Source organism: Larimichthys crocea, chromosome I (genome assembly GCF_000972845.2).
Source record: "Larimichthys crocea isolate SSNF chromosome I, L_crocea_2.0, whole genome shotgun sequence".
In the NCBI taxonomy this organism is placed as follows: domain Eukaryota; kingdom Metazoa; phylum Chordata; class Actinopteri; family Sciaenidae; genus Larimichthys; species Larimichthys crocea.
In genome coordinates this window covers 18,430,015-18,446,663 of record NC_040011.1, presented here as the reverse complement: position 1 = coordinate 18,446,663, position 16,649 = coordinate 18,430,015, and the positions used below count along the sequence as shown (strand labels likewise).

Genomic DNA, 16,649 nt, shown 5'->3' with positions numbered 1-16,649 from the left:
AGCTAATGTAGCCTTCCCAGTCATAAATGATGGGAGTTAACTTTGCTTAGTTACCTTGTTGCTGCACTGCTGTGTGGTTGGTGTTCCAAGTTTGTTTTCATTCCCCCCTGTAGCCTACATTAGCAGCCATCTACATGTGTTCCCTTTACCTCACTCTACAGCTGTTGTGAGAACAGAAACACCTACGAGCCAGTTACGGTCACAAAACCTTAATTAATCGTGATTAATAGTGAAATCAGTTAGTTGCTGCAGCATCCCTAATAATGTGTGGCTGAAGAAGAAGATCTACTTTCCGCTGCAACTGAAGTCTGACGTGCATTCAGCTTTATAACTTTGGACTTGTTGGTCAAATGAGGTACCGTTGAAATCACGACGAGTTCAACACACGGTGCTCGGCACTTGGCAGCAAGGTGCCGAGCAGGAAGTGAGGTCATATCTCGGCAACCGATGTTTTAACTTCTTACAGGCTCATGACCACTTCTTTGATAAGGCCCGAGAATTTTGACCTTTGACTCATATCTTCATATTGCTTTGGACTTTAACCTTAATTCCTGTCTTGACTGAAACACTCAGACATCCCAGTACATTTGCTAAAGGACTGTGTAATGCATGCATAAAGATTTGATGGCCATTTTGAATTTAGTCAAAAACACGCTTATGATGATTACAGAGGGCACACACTTTGTCCGATTTCCATGAAACTTGATGGATATGGTCTTCAGACCACGGCTGGCTCATGGTTTAAGTTTCATGTCTGAACTCCAAACTCTTTTGCCGTAACAGCCAATCCAAATCAAAATATGGAGTAGGCCAATATCTCTGTGATGCATTGATGTATCGACACTAAACTTGGTGTGTGGACTCATGACACCTTCCTGAGCATGCATTGGCTTGCCTGCTATGCTGCAAGGCCCCCCATTGCTGCTTGCAACTATATTTATTATTATTACATATCCAATTAATTTAAAAGTTGAAAGCTGCTCTTGATCTTGTGTTTTACCCACTCTATTGTCTCTGTGTTGCAGGGCTCAGGCTATCGCCATTGGCCAGGCGTTAGTGGACGGTCGCTGGCTGGACTGTGTCACTCACCATGACCAGCTGTTCAGGGATGAGTATGCTCTCTACCGCCCCCTCCAGGTAACAGCCCATATTTGTTTAGTAAATACTGCTTGTGCTGGAAAAGAGTTCATGAAATGATGCACTCCAAATTGTTTAACATTTACATCACGTGTTGATATTGATTGATTCGTGAGGGTCTTCTGATAACACTAGAGGACATACCTGTAGCGGCTGAGGGGAAATTTGCTGATGACGTCTCTCTGTCTGGTCTCAGAGTACAGAGTTCTCAGAAACGCCGTCTCCAGATAGCGATAGCGTCAACTCCCTGGAGGGACATTCAGAGCCATCCTGGTTTAAGGACATCAAGTTTGATGACAGTGACACAGAACAGCTTGCAGATGAGACAGAGTACACCATGCCCAGTATGTATTGCATGTCTAATACTTTGAGGAAACCTTTTTGTTTGTGTCACACCTGCAGCCATACCTTGTTGTCTTAGATCTTTGATTTGGTGAGTTTGGTGCCGATTCCTGACCCGTCTCTCTGTCCAGACTCTGCTGGGCCCAGCAAGAGGACATCAGTCAGCAGTTTCCAGTCAGTAGTGGACAGTGACTCAGCTGCTTCCATTAACCTCAACATGGAGCAAAACAATGTGAATTTCCACATTAAGAAACAGTCCAAGTATCCACACGTGCCTCCAACTGCTGAGCAGAAATGTAAATATTGTTTTTCCATACAGTTTGTTGCTTAAGTGATTCTGGTTACTGTGCTTCTAAAAAGTTTCACAACAACAGAGATTCTTAAAAGGAAAACTACGCTTTAGTCTTTTTGGGTTTTATTTTATGTCTCCAACCATTGATTGTATCAGTAATGTTACTGAATGTCACTAAATTAAAGGTCTGGTGTCTTGGTTTTAGTGGCATCTAGCAGTATAACTGTTGATTGCAACCAGCCTTTCTCACCCTCTTCCTAGCATGAAGAAGAAACGATGTTGGCTGCGAAACATGTGAAAAACTTTTAAGTATTCAGTTTGTCTAGTCTGGTAGAAACATGGTGGACCCGCGGCATCTGTAGGTTCATTCTAAATTTATTCAAAAACAAAGTGATTCTTATTTTAAGGTGATTAAACACTAATGAAAACATATATATAAATTATATTCTGTAAAAAGACCCCCCTAAATCACACACAAGCACTTGGTTGTACAGTAAACAGCACAATTACTGCAATTATCTTTCTGTCGTAAACATTTAATGTTGCAATCTGAGATACAAAGTTCTCATAACTAAAGACACAGTGAACTAACTTCCTATTTCTCCTCCTTTTAGCTGAGTTTCTTGTGTCTGAGGATGGAGGACAGAACATTGTCATAAGTGATGCCTTCATCAAGGGTAAGAGCTTTCCTTTGATTTAATCAGACAGTATTCTGAATTTTCTATCTACAGCTAAGCTAACCTGCTCTGTCCTCCTGACCTGATGTTCCTGCAGAGTCTCTGTTTAACCGTCGCGTGGAGGAGAAGGCTAAAGAGATGCTGTTTACTCCGCTGGGTTGGCACCACAGCTCTCTGGACCAGCTCAGAGAGGAGAACGGGGAGAAGAAAGCCATGGAGAGGCTGCTGTGAGTGGAGAAACCGCTGTTTGTGTCTAGTTTGTACATTTATACATAATAGTAGCAGTTAGGGATGAAAATTGGTAAGATTTCATTGATACCAACGCCATTATGGATTCTGTCTGCTGGTATGAAAAAGAAGGAGGCCTACACAAGTTTTTCAGCTTCAACACAACTGTTTTACTGTCTCTGAGTCTGAACTCATATGCATGTGACATAGATGTGCAAAAGCTCCTCTTCCTTAAATATTTGTGCAGAATTCACTTTCATTTAGATTTTCATCGCCAAAGACTCGACTAATCCTGCCTGAGAAGATATTTACCCTCTGTAACGGACAAACTGCTCACTTAGGAGTGTCAAATACATACCGTTCCTGGAAATGAAGTCCATGTTGTGGAGACAGATGTTTCCATCCTGACTTGAAATTATTGTTTAGTACAACAAGTACCATCGACATCTTTCTTTGGACGGTTTCCTCCTCTCAACCTTGATTTGTACTTGTTGCAAGTTTCCAGCAAAGTAGATGCACAAGTTTGACATCATTGTTTTGCAATGCGCAATAAAAGGATGTGATTAGCTATGAATTCAATGGATGAGACAGTTGGGAAGCAGTTCTCCCAATCGTATTAGCAGTCCACTAGAACTGCAAGTAATGGTCATCTCAACATTTGCTTTTTTTGTATTTGTATTTCGTGTTGCTGATTAACTTTGTGTTGATGGACTGATTTGTCAACTCGCACTTACCTTCCTTTAGATGAACACACTGATGTTTGCGAGGACAGGATAAAACAGTATGTGAAATATCTCGAGTTGATTTATGTCATGTTAAATCATTAGCACTTTGAATAATGTAGTCTCTGTAGTGCCAAATTGTCCCAAACTTATGGTCAGGCCCCAAAATGTGTTGCACACTTGGTATGACCATATTTAAAGGGAAGAGGACCTGGTGTGTTTTTTGTGGGTTTTTTTGTGGGGAGGTGCTCAGTAATTTTAACGAAGAGCACAGGAGCGACTGGTTTAGCTATGCTAAAGTTTTTTTTTTTATTCTTTAACCATGTGCTGCTCTACCTCTTTCAGCTCGGCCAACCACAGCCACATGATGGCGCTGCTACAGCAGCTGCTCTACAGTGAGTCTCTGTCTCTGTCGTGGCGGGATATCATTGTCCCTGTGGTACGGCAGGTGGTACAGACAGTACGGCCTGACGTCCGCAACTGCGATGACGACATGGACATCCGGCAGCTGGTCCACATCAAGAAGGTCAGATACCATCTCATGAAATCAGTCAAAGTTTAGTCATAGACCACTCTTTGGAAATGATTCACATTCATTTAAGTGTGCACAGGCAACAGAAAGTTAGCTGACTAGCTGAATCTGAACTGAATCTCCGTTTCTGCCTCAGATTTCTGGAGGAAGAAAGTTTGACTCGACCGTGGTGAACGGCTTCGTATGCACCAAGAGCATCGCCCACAAGAAGGTAGGTTCTTCTGTCATGCACATATCCAACGTTCTGATCCATTTTCTGTCCAGAAATGAAAAGAATGAGTAGATTATTAATGAACTGATACGTGTCTAACCTGTAATCAGATGAACCCGTACATCAAGAACCCCAAAATTCTGCTGCTGAAGTGCTCCATAGAATATCTGTACAGGGAGGAGACCAAGTTTACCTGCATTGATCCGATTGTGCTACAGGTCAGTAACTAACTTCAATTAACTTCAGTGAACAATAACGACAGAGGAAACGACCTGCATGGCCTGGTTTACATCTGCTCTAGATTCTGAAACTAAGTAAAGACCTTTCTTCTTTCTTCCCTCTCAGGAACGAGAATTTTTGAAGAACTATGTGCAGCGCATTGTAGACGTCCGTCCAAACCTGGTATTAGTGGAGAAGACGGTGTCTCGTATTGCTCAGGACATGCTGCTCGAGCACGGCATCACGCTGGTCATTAACGTCAAACCGGTCAGTATAGTATGAGTGCTACAGTTATTGCATAAAACATAACAGTTATTATTCATCCATGAGGGTCTGTGGTTCTGCAGGGGGGTCCCTGAAAAGTTATTTCATTTAAATGAATCGTGATATTTGTATAAATGATCTATAATTTCTGATTTTATATATAGGTTTTTTTAAATTGTTCATGGATCACGTTCTAATCGAACTAATAATCTATCTAAATATAAATCTTTGCTCCCACCAGTCAAGCATGGATACCATCGGTATTCAGTGTTGACATGATAAACATATTTTTAATACATGTCTAACACATTTTTCTTGCATTGTTTTTTCACATAACTAAGACTATACATGTGTAAAAAATAAAAATAGTGACAGGACATACATGAATGGGTCTATTCTCTAAGACTGGCTGAAAAACAACATCATCTTGTTTTTGTTTTATGCCAAAAAACAGCCTACATATCAGGCTCTGATATGCAGAAACTAAAAACATAAAACTAATTCTAAACAGCATTTAAAAGAAGTCAAATTAAAGAACGACACACTGAAAGTTAAAGGTCCAGTGTGTCTCTCTTTACAGAATGTGGCAGAAATAAAATCTATTATTCAAATCGTTTTTGCTACTTTAGAATGAGTCAGTCCACAGACTGCAGGTCCTCTTCCAGAGTCTGCCATGTTTCTATGGTAGCCCAGAACAGACAAACTAAACCGGGCTCCAGACAGGGCCTTTTGTGTTTTTCATGTTTTTCACAGCTACTGTAGTTTCTCCTTCATGCCAGGAAGAAAAGGGTGAAGCAGCGTGGTTGCAATCAGCAACTTACCGCTAGATGGCACTAAATCCTGTGGAGCTTTAAAATTACATAATGTATTAACATTACATCATTTCTGTAGAGGTGCTGCCCTTAATTTATTTTTTATTTTTATTCTTTGTTACTCCAGCAAGTGTTAGACAGGGTGAGTCGTATGACTCAAGGAGACCTGGTGATGTCTATGGACCAGCTCCTCACCAAACCTCGTCTGGGAACGTGCCACAAGTTCTACATGCAGCCCTTCACCCTGGCTAACAGTAAGAAGTCGACCTCCACTCTCCACACACACTCACTGAACACTGCTGTGAGGTTACGACAGCCTGCAAAGGAAATCCTGATTTTTGTTCTGTCCTTCCAGATGAGGTGAAGACTCTGATGTTCTTTGAGGGCTGTCCTCCTCATCTTGGATGCTCCATCAAGCTGCGCGGTGCTTCAGAGTACGAGCTGGCCAGGGTGAAGGAGATCATTATGCTTATGGTGTGTGTGGCCTACCACTCCCAGCTGGAGATCTCGTTCCTCATGGATGAATTCGCCATGCCGCCCAGCTTATCCCAAAGCACCTCATTTCCCTGCTTACTGGAGGGTGTCTCTGCAGAGGAGGAGGCAGACAGAGAGAAGAGAGGGAGAGAGATAAATGGAGAGAGCCAGGAGAAAACTGCAGGGGCTGAAGACTCTGCACTGGGAGGACAGCCTGAGGAGGAATGGCTTTCCTCTGAGTCTTCATCCAAAAATGGAGATACAGACACTCTCCAAGACAAACAGAACCCAAAATTGCCCTCCTCAGTTGAGGAGGAGTCTGGTATCACAGACACAAGCACCTCCTCATCTTTTCTCAGCCCCCCGGCACCATCACTCTCTGTCTGTCCTCCGTTCCTTATGGACGAAGACCAGGAGATGGCCTCAGACACTCTCATCAGGGCATCTGAGGGGGAAACCAGGGAAGAGGGAAGCTTAGTGAAGGAAGAGTCACTTGTCATGGAGGATGGGGAAGGTTCAGAGACGCCTACTCCCAGGTTGTTCCGAGACCCTCTGCAGGATGATACAGGGATGTTTGTGGCCGAGCAGGTGACTTCATCTGACGACCACCTGAAGTCTATCTCTGCTGTCTTCAAGCAGGAGCTGAAGGACATCATCCTGTGCATTTCCCCATTCATCACATTTAAGAAACCATTCCTTCTCACACCTGCTGGCATGCACTGCCCCAGCAGGGACTATTTTCCTGAACAGGTACTTATTGTTGATGTTGTTGTTGCTGCTGTTGCTGTTGTTGGCGTTGTCTTCCGTGCTCAGCTGTGTTTCCCCTGTTCTGTAGGTTTACCTATCCCCTCTTCTCAACAAAGACTTTAAGGAACTGGACGGGCGCAGAAAGCGGCAGCTCCTTAAAGACTCTGCCCCCTCTCTGTCGACCGGACAGATCAACGGCGGCCCGCAACCCAAGCCCATCGATGTCCTGCCTTCCCACAGTCTTACCAGCACTCGCATTGTGGAGCAGCTTAGCAGCAGCCAGAATCTGGCCAAGATGCTGGCAGACTACAGAGCAACAGGAGGTCGTATCCGGCAGAGGGAAGCCAGTCAAACCACCGACCCTTTCAGTACTGCGGCTCCCGCGAGGTTGGTGGACTCTACGATCAAGCCAGTGAAGACAGACAGCGAAGAGGAGAAGCCAAGCAACAAGAATGACATGAGCTGGGCCCCAAAGGTGACCACTGTTGAGACAGTCATAGATATCTGTCGCACAACTTCTACGTTATTTTTGACCTGTTTGTGTTTGTTTCTCTCTCAGCTGGATTGTCTGAACCCTGTCAACCATCAGAGACTGTGTGTGCTCTTCAGCAGTTCATCAGCTGAGTCCAACAACGCGCCCAACCCCTGCGTCAGCCCATGGTGAACTGTACAAACAGATGAATACAAAATCACACACCTTGCTTGAATGAATTTGTAGTCATCGCCTTTGTTGTCAACAGGATTGTCACGATGGAGTTCTATGGCAAGAATGACCTTTCCCTCGGTGTATTCTTGGAGCGATACTGTTTCAGGTGAAAGGAAATAGTGTATTTTTATGAAACTACTTTTTAACGAGACATTTGAACATCTTTGACACGCATTCTAAGTTTAGCAGTAAGTAAGCATGTGTGTTCTATCCAGGCCCTCTTACCAGTGCCCCAGCATGTTCTGTGAGACTCCCATGGTGCACCACATCCGTCGGTTCGTGCACGGCAGTGGCTGCGTGCAGATTGTGTTAAAGGAGCTGGACTCCCCTGTGCCCGGTTATCAGCACACAATTCTCAACTACTCCTGGTGCCGTATCTGCAAACAGGTCAGTAATAATTAATATGATGTATTGCATTAAAAAAACATACGCCACATCTCCCAAATGTAATGCTTTGTTTGATCCTTTATCCTGAGAATGAACATTATTGAGTTTTAGAGACACGTTACCATACCAAACAGACAAAATCTACTTTTTAATGTAGGGAACTAATCTGACTGTTGGTAGTACTTCCAACTCTTCATAATAGAAACGCAGCTCTGGTGATACTTTGGTGATTGTATTACATTTGATTCATAGTCTTAAAGTTTTATAGATATTCAGTAAGCGGTGGATTTCTTCCAGGTCCCTGCTGTATTCACACCAAACCTGTTGTTTGTTGTCTCAAAGCAAATGGATGAAGTGTGATGAAATGTTTTGTGATTGTGGAAGTGTGATTTTTAACAATAATTTAAGACAGAACTACTTTAAAGTCCATGTGCAAGTCATTTGGCAACCATGGTAATAAGTACGCGCGTCAGGACATGAATGCAGGAATTTTCAATGTTCAGTTAGACAGTCAAAATTGCTCTGCTTATAGCTGACTCCATTATATTTCGATTCAGCGCTTCATTGACTCTAACAGGTCGCTAAAAGTGTTTGACATAGAGGTCCTGCAGTAGTCTCACCCCCATACTGCTGTTCAAGCTGTACTCCTCAAGCTGCTGATGAATGATACTACTAGTGCTCATGATCAGTTATTTCCTGCTGAGCTCTCTGTCTCCAAAGAATGACAAACAAGGTTGCATAACCACTCTGAACCAGTCCTCGAGTTACACATCAGTCCCATTTGTAAAAAGTCCAGACTGAGTGAACTAATTGACAGGTGTGAAAGCTTATGATACTCCTTTAAGCATAGCAAGACATGAATCACATTCATTCTGAAGTAAACGTTATGAATCACTCTGATTATCAGGCTACACTAACTGCTGTTACACTCAATACCTGCCTTGTTTTTAAGGTGACGCCGGTGGTGCCTCTGTCCAATGACTCGTGGTCCATGTCTTTTGCCAAATACCTGGAGCTTCGTTTCTACGGTCACCAGTACACAAGGAGGGCTAATGCAGAGCCCTGCGGGCACTCCATCCACAAAGACTACCACCAATACTTCTCATACAACCAGATGGTGGCTTCCTTCAGGTTGGTCAGCTGTCACTGCGTCCTCTGTCCTTCATTCACAACAGTTATTCAAAGGACGCATTTAGGATGAAAGAATAAACATTTTAGAGCATTTATACTGAGAGAATCTTCCCATAGATACAAGTGTACTGTTTGTGTAAAAACAGTAAAAGCAACCTGTTCAGGACCTGGACACCTTGAAGTAGTCTTGACACAGTTTTCCCTCTCTCTGCTCCTCAGCTACACTTCTGTGAGGCTGTTGGAGATTTGTCTTCCTCGTCCCAAGATCTTCATCAGGAACCTGGGGCCTGCTAAAACCAACCTGCAGCAGGACCTGAAAGACTTCTCTCAAAAGTAAAGTTATACATGTGATCAGAGATGTATAGTAACAAAGTGGAACCACTTAAGTACTAAAATGCAGTATCTGTACTTTTTTGGAGTATTATTTTTTTCCCCAACTTCCTCTTTTACTGCACTACATATTTTTGATGAATTTAATACTTTTACTCTGATACATTTTTCAAGTGCTGAATCGTTTCTCGTTACTATTGTAGCGTCCAGCCAGACGTGTGATGAATGACGAGGTGTTATCGAACAAACCTGCATTTATTGCTGAACAGTTTGGTTACAGGACTCGGTTACTGTCGGCCATAACCACGCCAAAAAACAACAACAACAGAACAGACCCGGTCTCACACATCAACCTCGCTCGTGCGCCGTACGTCATACACCTGACTCACCCAGGCGTGCGCTCTCTCACCTGCTCCCCCGCCCCCTCGCTCTGCATTCATTCAGACGCATTCACAGACCATGGGAAATCATAGAACTCTACCATGAACATTGTAACACTGTAACATTAGAAGTTGTGCCTTAATAAATATTTGAAATAATATAAACAACAGTACTTGTACTTGTACTTTTACTTTCAGTACTTGAGTAGCAATTTTTTACATACTTCTACTTGCAATACTTAAGTACAAAACATTTTGAATACTTTTGTACTTTCACTTAAGTATGGTGTTTAAAGAACACTTCAACTTCTACTCAAGTCAGTTTTTTGATATAGCACTTGTACTTCTACTCCACTCCTTTACTCCAGTACTTTATACATCTCTGCATGTGATCGGGCTCATCATGAATTTTGAACCCACAGTAAAAGACTGAAGATATGAGCTGTACTATCACAGAGACAATGACATAAGTGTGAGTGTTCTCAGGGAACCTTGGCAATATGTTGAGCAGCTTCATAATACTTTATACTTTACTTACTAAATTGTCAGAAGATGTCTATTGTAATTTTCCATGTCAGATCAAAACTACAAATCCTGAAAGATTTACATTGAGTTCAGTGACATAAAACAGGAAAGAATTGGCACCCAATTCTCCTTTTGCTCCGGACTTTAGTGTTGGATGATTACATGGATGGTCTAAGATGGTCTCGAGTTGCCTTTCCATTCGCAGGCCAAAGTAAATTTTTAAAACAGTTGTGGTCCTTGGGCCAAAGATGGCCTGCCAAACAGTGAGGTTGGAAAAAAAATTAGAAAGTAATAGAGCAAATCAGAATATAAATCACTGGTTATGCTGTTTTGTTATTTGTGCTGGATAAATATATAGAATAATTATTCATTATTTAATGTACAAGTAAAATAAAAACATCAGTGTTATACAATAGGAATTTTTTTTCTTTGGAAAGTTTGGGCACTCCTGTTTTAGAGATTATAAATTGAGAATTTCAAGCAAGAACTAACAATGTTGGAAGGAAAGAAAGAAATACAACAAGTAAATACAGCGATTAAAACATCGTAGGAAAGAAGCACAGAATCGAGAAGTCACTAGATTTTGATCTGAAGAAGAGATTTGAATGCTCTGCAGTCTAGAATAGTTTGGGGTCCATGGGTAATTCAGCCTGCTCCAAAGGCTAACTTCATTCACTGTTTTTGTGTCTTTGCATGTCCCCTGACCATGCCCACTGTTCCCTCTGCACTCTCCTCAGAGTGACTCAGGTGTACCTGGCCATAGATGACCGCCTCACCTCCCTCAAGACCGACACCTTCAGTAAGACGCGAGAGGAAAAGATGGAGGACCTCTTTGCTCAGAAAGATGTAGGATTTTCCCACAGTTTGTGCGTCTGTCTCATCTCTGCGTACAGTGGTGCTCCGAGGCTTATAACAGCGATTCTGTGTGTTTTAGATGGAAGAGGCAGAGCTGCGGAACTGGATTGAAAAGCTTCAGGCGCGACTACAGGCCTGCTGTCTGGATTCTCCTCAGCAGCTGCAGATAGTTCTGGAGTCTCTGGTGATGAAGAAACAGAGTCTGTGTGAGATGTTACAGTACTGGAATGGAAGGTCAGAATCACCAAGACAAAAATGGTATTCAGTATCATGACTTTAATTGGAATTAACTTATTGGCAGGAACCTTGTACATGGCATTGTTGAATGTGTTTTTATATATTATATGTGCACTTCTCTGTTAGACTTGCTGATCTGTTGTCTGTCTCCCTCCCAGGCTTCAGGACTTGTTCCAGCAGGAGAAAGGCAGGAAGCGTCTGTCTGTCCCTCCCAGCCCAGGCAGGCACAGACAGACCAACGCTGATGACAGCAAGGTGACATTATTGAGCTTCATGTGACCGACCATTTTCCTTTTCTGTTCCGTCTCTGTAGTCATGCAGAGGTCTATACAGTATGTCTAGATTAGCTCTAAAGAGAGACAGTTTCTTGATTCATTATCTTTGTCTCTTGCTTTCACAGAGCACACTGGACTCCTCCCCTCGTAACCCCTCTCCTGTGGTCCAGAATGGTGAGAAAGGTGAGTTGGCTGTTCCTGCTTTGTTGTTCCTGAGCGAGGCCGATTGTTGGTCCTCACTGATGAGTTGACGTGTTTTCACTGACAGAGGACCGTCACCTCAGCACGCTGCCTTCAGGCTCCTCCTCCCTGCTGCCGTCACCAGGAGACGCTGGAGCTGAACCCATCACGCCTGTTCCCTCCTTCATCGAGCAGGACTCTGTCAGCATCCCAGAAGGTACACACCAGCACACACACAGTCACTTCAAGTGTCAAGTGTCTCTGCAGTCCGATGCCTGCTGTTTGAATTGTGTGTTTGCTTGCTGTCAGATGTGTTTGACGGACACTTGCTGGGCTCCACTGACAGCCAGGTGAAGGAGAAGTCCACCATGAAAGCCATCCTTGCCAACTTCCTCCCTGGCAACAGCTACAACCCCATCCCGTTCCCATTGTAAGTAAAAAAAAAAAAAAAAAAAAACTTGTTGATTCGGAGCGCTTAGTTCACTTCTGTTCACTGTTTCTCTGACCAGATTTTGGCTGATTAATCAAATTAGTATATGACAAATGTCAAAGTCATGTGTTCATGGTGTTCATACTCACAGTAGTGCGAAACACACAAGGATAAATTCAATACTGAAGCGTATGTATTGAAAATAGGATGATAACTATAAAAGCACCGCTGTCATTTTGGACATATTTGTTCAACAGTCGATTAATCAGTTCATTGTCGACTATTAAATTCTTTTTTTCGGGTTTCTTTAGTGACAGTTAACTGAATGTCTTGTGAACAAAACAAGATATTTGAGGATGTCATCTCATGCTTTGGGAAACACTGATCAACATTTTCTCAAAAAATCAATAAATCAAGAAAATGATCGACAGATTCATGATGATGAAAATAATTGTTAGTTGCCTTCTCAAATGTAAAATGTTCTGCAAACAAACTAAATATAAGTGTTAGATTATGAAGTATTTGGTTGAAGACAGTAAAAACTGTCTTGTATGCACCCTTCTGTGCTCAGAACTCTTTCTGTCTTTAATGGTTTGTCCTTGTTGACAGTGACCCGGACAAGCACTACCTGATGGACGAACATGAGCGGGTTCCCATCGCAGTGTGTGAGAGAGAGCCGAGCTCCATCATAGCCTTTGCTCTCAGGTGACTGCTCTGTCTGTCTCAGCTCAGCGCTTCAGTAAATGAAAGATAATCCTTATAATGGTGATTCATAAATGTTGGATTAAGTTAAAAAAAAACATGACGTTGTTGTTATTCCAGCTGCAAGAAGTATAAAACAGCACTGGATGATCTGTCCAAGGCATCAAACGCAGGCGGGGATGAAACTCCACAGACCATCAGGTACGCTGAGTCCTGCTGAAATCTGACATGAAAATGTCGAACCGCTCTGCCTCCTGAGCCACAGCCGCCCACAACTGAAATAATTTCTGTTATGTAAAAGTTGTATTTTTTCTCTTCAGTTCGGGGGAGAGCCGGGCTAAGAGCAGCCCTGCCAGGCCCAGTGAGTCGGCCTCGTCCCAGCAGAGCCGCAGCAGCATGGAGGCTGATCCCCTCAGTAAGTGTTCAGCTCCACTGCTCCAATAACATGGAACACTTCAAAGATTTTGATGTTATGTTAGAGGTGACATGCTTCACTTTTCTCAATGTTTTGTGCAGAGGATGCAGACTTGACAGATAAACAGAAGAAACAGACCCTGAATCCACACATTGAGCTACGTGAGTATTCATATTTCAAACATTTATGTACCATCAGAGACTCTTTGACCTGTCACACTAAGTAAATGTATCAAAGCTATGCCAACATTAACCCCGTCTGCTGTTGAATTTGTAGAATTCTCCGATGCCAACGCCAAGTTTTACTGTCGGATCTACTACGCTGAGGAGTTTCATAAAATGCGTGAGGAGATCATGGAGAGCCCCGAGGAGGATTTCGTCCGCTCGCTGTCCCACTGCGTTAACTGGCAGGCCCGTGGTGGAAAATCTGGAGCTGTTTTCTACGCAACAGAAGGTTGGATCTAAGATCTCACAGAGAGATGCTGCTGCTGCTGCTGCTGCTGCAGACAATACAAATGTTAGAGTGGAACAGCAGTCAGAGCGTCTTTAGCTTCATGTGACAGATAAATGAAATGTGGGGAGAGGGATTAAGATTTTATTGACACCCAAACAGATGATGATATTACTCGACTAGCCATTACCCCAAAATGAATCTATATAAACAGATATGTGTATGAATACAGAATCTATAAGCAAGTAAGAGTTTGACAAAAATGTTACTTTTTATTTTTCAGAATTCATTCATTCATTCGCCTCAATAATAATGTGTTCATCCATAACAACCTGTTGATTCATCTCCTCCTCTGCGTCCTGTCAGATGACCGCTTCATACTGAAGCAGATGCCCAGACTGGAGGTCCAGTCCTTCCTGGACTTTGCTCCAAACTACTTCACCTACATCACTGGAGCTGTGCAGCAGAAAGTATGCATCATCACACAAAGTTTCTATCTGGAGTTGAATGTCTGAGTTTAAATGAAATAACGACCTGTTTTGTACCACAGCGGCCAACGGCGCTGGCAAAGATCCTGGGTGTTTACAGGATCGGTTACAAGAACTCGCAGAACAACACAGAGAAGAAACTGGACCTGCTCGTGATGGAGAATCTTTTCTATGGTCGCAAGATGGCTCAGGTAAAGACGCACAGCCAGGACGACGTACGAGAAACTTAAAGGTCCAGTGTGTCAGATTTAGAGGGCTCTATACAGAGTATAGCAGAAGTCTTCAGTGTATAGTCACCTGAAAATAAGAATCATTATGTTGTTTCTTCCTCGGAGGATCTGAAGTTGAATCCCACTTGCAGCAGCATCTCAAGCTGTGACTTCTCCTCTGCAGGTGTTTGACCTTAAAGGCTCCCTGAGAAACCGTAACGTGAAGACCGACTCAGGTAAAGAAAGCTGCGAGGTGGTTCTGCTGGACGAGAACCTCCTGAAGCTGATCCACGACAACCCGCTGTACATCCGCTCCCACTGCAAGGCCATCCTGAGAGCTGCAATACACAGCGACGCCTACTTCCTCTCCAGCCACCTCATCATCGACTACTCCCTGCTGGTGGGGCGGGACGATGCCACTGATCAGCTGGTGGTCGGGATTATAGGTAAGGAGACAGCATGTGACATAATGGTTGTCGTCCAGATCTTCACCTAACTGCTGGGATTTTTTTTTCAGTAATACATTTCATATACTGCATGACCTCTCAGCACCCACCCTGCCCCCTGCCGTTCATGTTCAAACTCTTTCCTGCAGATTATATCAGGACATTTACCTGGGACAAGAGACTGGAAATGGTTGTCAAATCCACTGGAATCCTGGGAGGGCAAGGTAGGACTAGATGTGTTCTCCACATCCTGTTTACAGCTTTACAGCAGCCACCCTGTCTATTTTCATGCTCATATACATATACTACGTATATGAACAAATAAGATGCAGATATAAAGAGGTGGTCTCTTATAAAGCAGACAGACAATAATAAATAATAACAATAAAAACTGGAATTTAAAACAGATTATAGTGTAAAATATATGTAAGAGGACTAAAATGATACATTTAGTCATTTAATGACTTGTATATAAAGTGACTTACAAAAAGAGAAACAGTCAGGAAACAGGTACAGAGCAACAAGGACATGTTAGTGCAGCAATAAGTTGTAGAATCAAGGTCCAGTTGTAGAGGGGGATAGATTTAGCATGTCCAGTTGTTGGATGTGTTGGAGAGGAGGTCCTCTCTGAAGAGCTGGTAGAGGGGACGCCCCTGATCTGGTAGGAACTGGTAGCATGTTCCACCAACGGGGGACAACAAACGAGAAGAGTCTGGATTGTCCTGAGTATACGGCAGAGCCAGGATGTCATTTCCTGTCTCTAACTCCTGCTGTGTCATGTGTTCCAGGGAAGATGCCCACTGTGGTCTCTCCGGAGCTGTACAGAGCTCGTTTCTGCGAGGCCATGGACAAATACTTCCTGATGGTACCTGACCACTGGACTGGCCTGGGCATCAACTGCTGAGCGGTGCACGCATGTCCACGCGCAGTAACAGAACAGAAACTCGCACAGGCGCTCCCTCTCTGATTCTCTATGCACAAAAACCAGTTCCCTGGACCGAGGCCTCAGTACTGTACGTGAGCGCTGAGAGCCACAAGCACACTGGACTGTAAATGTTTGAGTATCGTGCAGACTGAAGCCTGACCAGTATACAGCACAGTATCATTCCACAGGAGCAGAGCCGCTCTGCCACTGCGCCATCATTGAGACTCTTCCGATCGGTTTTTATCACTGGGTCGTACTGCAGTATTATCACATTCTAATTTATCCTCTGATGTGTTTCATGGAGGGTTCATTATTTTATTAGTGCCATGACGAGGACCCACTGAAACATTCAGTCTTGCATTTATGTAATTTAAAGTTTGTAAATGTACAGAGATTATGTAACTATTAAAAGATTATTAACAGCTATCGTTTGTTTTATTTATTATGAAGGGGGTGAAACTAAAGTGCATATCATATATTAAACTTATCTGACACTATTCTGATGATCAATTTATGATTTATGTTATTGAACAAAAAGCTCAAATATGGGGCGCTGTTTGGCTCGGTCGGTGGAGCGGCCGCCCCATATGCAAAGGCTCGCTGCGGGTGCCCGGGTTCGAGTCCCGACCTGTGTGGCCCTTTCCCCGTCTCTCTCTCCATGTTTCCTGTTGATCTTCAGCTGTCCTATCAATAAAGGCAAAAGGCCAAAAAACATAATAAAAAAGCTCAAATATTGGAACATCATTGCTTGATGGAGGAAATGTGCAAACAGGTCAACTTTGTGTCAAGAGAATCTGATTTTTTTTTTTCCCCACTATTTTCTCTCATCAAACAATAACAAAACAAACAAGATTAATGAGTCGTTAGAATAATGGTCATTTGAATGATGTGATGGTGATTCAGGTTTGTTCCTTTTAAGTT

The 16,649-nt window shown here is 43.1% G+C and overlaps 1 protein-coding gene across 9 annotated transcripts in view; it reads left to right on the top strand.

The window, feature by feature from the left end:
* Positions 1-16,154, top strand: part of pikfyve (phosphoinositide kinase, FYVE finger containing) — a 32,506-nt gene extending 16,352 nt beyond the window's left edge. For all 9 annotated transcript variants that reach the window (XM_027281917.1, XM_027281924.1, XM_027281918.1 and 6 more), the window contains 33 exons: positions 1,026-1,137; positions 1,334-1,481; positions 1,611-1,775; positions 2,386-2,448; positions 2,546-2,675; positions 3,744-3,924; positions 4,067-4,141; positions 4,252-4,359; positions 4,487-4,627; positions 5,564-5,690; positions 5,792-6,660; positions 6,746-7,132; positions 7,217-7,317; positions 7,398-7,469; positions 7,579-7,750; positions 8,703-8,881; positions 9,101-9,214; positions 10,854-10,962; positions 11,051-11,205; positions 11,367-11,463; positions 11,609-11,666; positions 11,752-11,880; positions 11,973-12,093; positions 12,703-12,798; positions 12,916-12,996; positions 13,116-13,210; positions 13,312-13,371; positions 13,487-13,663; positions 14,027-14,130; positions 14,211-14,339; positions 14,542-14,803; positions 14,953-15,027; positions 15,592-16,154. In XM_027281917.1, the coding sequence (XP_027137718.1) occupies positions 1,026-1,137; positions 1,334-1,481; positions 1,611-1,775; positions 2,386-2,448; positions 2,546-2,675; positions 3,744-3,924; positions 4,067-4,141; positions 4,252-4,359; positions 4,487-4,627; positions 5,564-5,690; positions 5,792-6,660; positions 6,746-7,132; positions 7,217-7,317; positions 7,398-7,469; positions 7,579-7,750; positions 8,703-8,881; positions 9,101-9,214; positions 10,854-10,962; positions 11,051-11,205; positions 11,367-11,463; positions 11,609-11,666; positions 11,752-11,880; positions 11,973-12,093; positions 12,703-12,798; positions 12,916-12,996; positions 13,116-13,210; positions 13,312-13,371; positions 13,487-13,663; positions 14,027-14,130; positions 14,211-14,339; positions 14,542-14,803; positions 14,953-15,027; positions 15,592-15,707 (5,008 nt within the window). In that variant the 3' untranslated portion in view covers positions 15,708-16,154. The remainder of the gene's footprint in view (positions 1-1,025; positions 1,138-1,333; positions 1,482-1,610; positions 1,776-2,385; positions 2,449-2,545; positions 2,676-3,743; positions 3,925-4,066; positions 4,142-4,251; positions 4,360-4,486; positions 4,628-5,563; positions 5,691-5,791; positions 6,661-6,745; positions 7,133-7,216; positions 7,318-7,397; positions 7,470-7,578; positions 7,751-8,702; positions 8,882-9,100; positions 9,215-10,853; positions 10,963-11,050; positions 11,206-11,366; positions 11,464-11,608; positions 11,667-11,751; positions 11,881-11,972; positions 12,094-12,702; positions 12,799-12,915; positions 12,997-13,115; positions 13,211-13,311; positions 13,372-13,486; positions 13,664-14,026; positions 14,131-14,210; positions 14,340-14,541; positions 14,804-14,952; positions 15,028-15,591) is intronic.
* Positions 16,155-16,649: the final 495 nt, after the last annotated feature.